Source organism: Drosophila miranda, chromosome 2, assembly GCF_003369915.1.
Source record: "Drosophila miranda strain MSH22 chromosome 2, D.miranda_PacBio2.1, whole genome shotgun sequence".
NCBI classification, from domain to species: Eukaryota; Metazoa; Arthropoda; class Insecta; order Diptera; family Drosophilidae; genus Drosophila; species Drosophila miranda.
Window position 1 is genome coordinate 30848677 of NC_046675.1, and position 3635 is coordinate 30852311.

The window sequence follows — 3635 nt, forward strand, 5'->3', positions numbered from 1 at the left end:
TACCAGACAAAACAAGTAACACTAAAAATACTATAAAAAAAACCTGAAATATTTTTATATATACGGAAAAATACCAGCGAGACAGCAAAAATATACTAGAACAAACTATGCAAAAAATACCGAAAATTTAACGAAAAAATACTGAAGCAATACAAGGGAATCAACGTAAAAAAAAGGAGAATCAACAAAAATATACTAGAAAATAAAAATAATGCTAAAACATTGAAAAAATACCAGAAAATGTCGATAAAAATACCTGAAAAGTACTAGATAATACACATAACACTAAAAAATACTATAGTATTTTAAAAAACAAGAAATATTATATGAAAATACCGAAAAAATAGCAGAGAAAAACTAGAAAAATAAAAGAGAAAAAACTAAAAACACCAGAAATATACCAGATATATACTAGAAAAATACCAGAAATATACTAGAAAATACCCGAAATATTTTAGCAAAATACCGGAAATATACTAGAAAATTACCATAGAAATATTTAAAATAAATAAAATACCTAACATACCAGCACGTACTAGGTCTCCGCATGAAGACACAGTTTTCCTTAAAAATAAACTAGCTGTTGGCATATACTTTCAAACCTCACTGTGTGGGAGTATTTCCTATATTTTGTAGGTCAGCAACCTAACAGCCAACAAGCTCTTATCAAAACCCAAAGAATAGACACTCGAGAGGTGTTTCCCTAACAAACAAAAACACAAAGATTCAAGTGCGTGACACACTTTACCATACAAAAAACACACAAATACTTGAAGAATGAGGAAATATAATTTCAACTTAGAGACAGAGATAACAGAATAGCTTCTATACAGCAGTGATAGCAGAGCAGCTGCTATACAGCAGTGATAACAGCTCCTAAAACACTGATAAGACTTATAACAATAAACTATATACAAATATAAACACAGAGCGTGTGTCTACTGTTTCTTCAGCTTATCGGCATACGGACAGCCTTTCGGTTTACGGCCCCGCAACAATCTGCAAGATACTTTAAGCAGCAGTGCCACCAGCAGCAGGGGCAGACCCACGAGTACGAAAAGCGTATCCAGGCTGTAGAGTTGAATGAAGTTGAGATCCCGCGATGTGGCACGCAGATGCGGTGCACCGTGGTGCCTGATGACGTATTCGGTCCACCAAATGGCCCGCTCCAGCGATGGCTGGGGCTGATCGCGATACCGCTCTGAGATCTGGGCAGAGGCCTTGGCAAAGCTGGGTTCGGAGAGCAGTTTGTGGATGGCCTCCTCGAGGTTCTCTTCGTTTAGGTTGTACAAATCGAGGCCCAGGCCAAAGCCCACGCGTCGAGCGCGTGCCACATTCATGTGCTGATCGTAGAAGACGGGCAGGCCGAGCACGGGCTTGCCAAAATACAGGCTCTCGATGGTGCTCAGCAATCCGCCGTGGGTGATGAACAGCTTGACATTCGCTTGGGCCAGAATATCCGGCTGGGGGAACCACTTTTTGATCAGTACATTGGCGGGTTTTCCCGGCAACTGATCGTCTTCGAATTTCCACAGCACTCGCTGCTTGAGTTTCCCGAAAGTCTTGAGCAGCGTATCGCGTGTCTCCGCGGGCAGATCCTTGCTTTTCACATTCGAACCCATCGAGAAGTAGATGACCCCATGCTCGGCTCCCTCGATAAACGCCTTGATGTCCTCTGGCAGGTGCTGGGGCTTGTGGGCAATATGCAATCCTCCCACCTCAATCATATTCGGCAGATACGGGCGTGGATATGACAGTGAAAAATGCTGTCCCAGCAGCACCAAGGCGAACGAGTCCAAGACCTCATCCATCGTTTGCCTGGCATTCGGATAATATTTGTTGTACATTCGTTCCATGGCCGGGAGGTGCACCAATTGGCGGTGCAGCATTTCCACTAGATATTCATAGTGATTCGTGAGTCGCTCGCAGAAGGACATGCGATCGGTGCGTGGCGACATAATCGATGGATTATAGGACAATGGCGAGGTATTCCCCAATTGACTGTCGATCCGGTAGTCGCTCCCGTAGCTGGAAAAACCCACCAAGGTGGCATTGAAATGCTGTGCCATCCCATAGAGCGCTGGTACTTCAATCATTTCGGCCAGCACCACATCAAAAGTCTCGCCAGATTTCATCAGCTTCTGGACACCCTCATCGTCCAGGGTATAGGCCGCGATCTTTTCCTCCAGTCCCGATATGGCATTGAATTCCTGCCACAGCGTGGGGGCCTCCAATTCGGCTAGCATTTGTTGGTGAAACTCTTGGACTTTGAGGGCCTCTATGAAACGCATATTCGGTGTGGCCTTGTTCTTGAATGTGTTGATCACCGTGACCTCATGTCCTCGGGCCGCCAATCCCTTCAGATAGTTCTCCACAAAGATGTACTGAGAGCGTCCCGGCCAGGCCAGAGTGGCCAAGATTTTGGCCCCCTCCGCCTGCAGCGGTAGGCCGCCCAAAGCCAACAAAATCGAACCGATAAACACGAAAAGTATTCTCATGGCGAACTGCAAGTAAAGACTGATTGAGTGGACCTCCCTGAAGGTTCCTACTATATATGTATAATCGTAAGCTTTTAGCTGATAAGAAAAGAAAGCTTTGTTCTATGGGACAGAAAAGGCGCTCCATCATGCTTAGGGGGGCACAAAACAAAAACATTTTGTAAAATCATTCGTGATACCCAGTGAAACGGTTGATTAGGGGTTTATCTTGATTTCGTTTGGCTTTCGTTATATATTTCCTTGTTAGGGTATCCACAGTTTCAGTTCAATGTAAACCGAGTGCATATCAATAAAGATCTTTTACGTTGCTCGAGATCTGTTGGGTTTGCTTGGAATGATGATATTTCAAAACCTTTCGGGAATATTTCCAAGCAAACAAAATGTAAGTTTGCTAAAGATCTTTGATGGGCGGGGGGGGCGAACGACGACGACGACCAAGTGCTAGGTAAATTCCCCAAAGTGTGTGCGTGAGAAGTGCAGGCCAAACAACGCGATGGCGACGGCGGCGAAGGAGGAGGCAACTAAAAACAAAACGCACAACAGGGAGTATCGCCAGCAAAGAGGAGCAGCAAGATTCCCAAAGAAGGAGTTGGAGTGGGAGTGGAAGACAGAGAAGGAGTGGGAGGGGAAGCAGCTGTACCCACTGCAGCTGTCCAGCAGGGGGGGTGTGTGTTGGGTGGGTGGTGGTTGGTGGTTGGTGCGAAACGAAGCATAAAAGGCAAAAGCGAGCGCCTAAGAAAAGAAATTATTTGCTTAAACGACGGCAAAAGGACCTTGTCCGGGGCTTTTCCTTTTTCCTGGAACAAAGCACACCCACACACAGACACAAAGAACAACAAGAATGAAAATAAGGAAACGGAAAGAACAAGTAGGAAATGCCACCTTTTAAATAGGTCGAACTATTTGATACTCTGACAGGCTTCAGCTCTTCAAACAAATTCAATAAAAATTTAAAAAAAAATAAGGTTTTTTGTGGAATATACAAATTAATAAATCAACGCCCAACATACCCTCGTTTACACTCGGTTTTCAATCGTTGCCTTGATCACTCCCCTCCACCAGCAACCACTTCTGCCAGAGATAGCGAGCAACCGAGCAGAACAACAACAATACAGCTGCGCTTTTGTCTTTGCTTTG

The 3635-nt window shown here is 44.4% G+C and overlaps 1 protein-coding gene across 1 annotated transcript; it reads right to left on the reverse strand.

The window, feature by feature from the left end:
- Window positions 1-757: 757 nt before the first annotated feature.
- On the reverse strand, window positions 758-2516 carry LOC108157677 (UDP-glucuronosyltransferase 2B15). The gene has a single exon (XM_017289842.2). The coding sequence runs from the start codon at window positions 2496-2498 to the stop codon at window positions 939-941; it is 1560 nt and encodes a 519-aa protein (XP_017145331.1). The 5' UTR covers window positions 2499-2516; the 3' UTR covers window positions 758-938.
- Between the last annotated feature and the right edge of the window lie 1119 nt (window positions 2517-3635).

Excerpts from the sequence above, each read along its gene's own strand:
- LOC108157677 (XM_017289842.2), bottom strand. The coding sequence starts at position 2,498 with ATGAGAATACTTTTCGTGTTTATCGGTTCGATTTTGTTGGCTTTGGGC.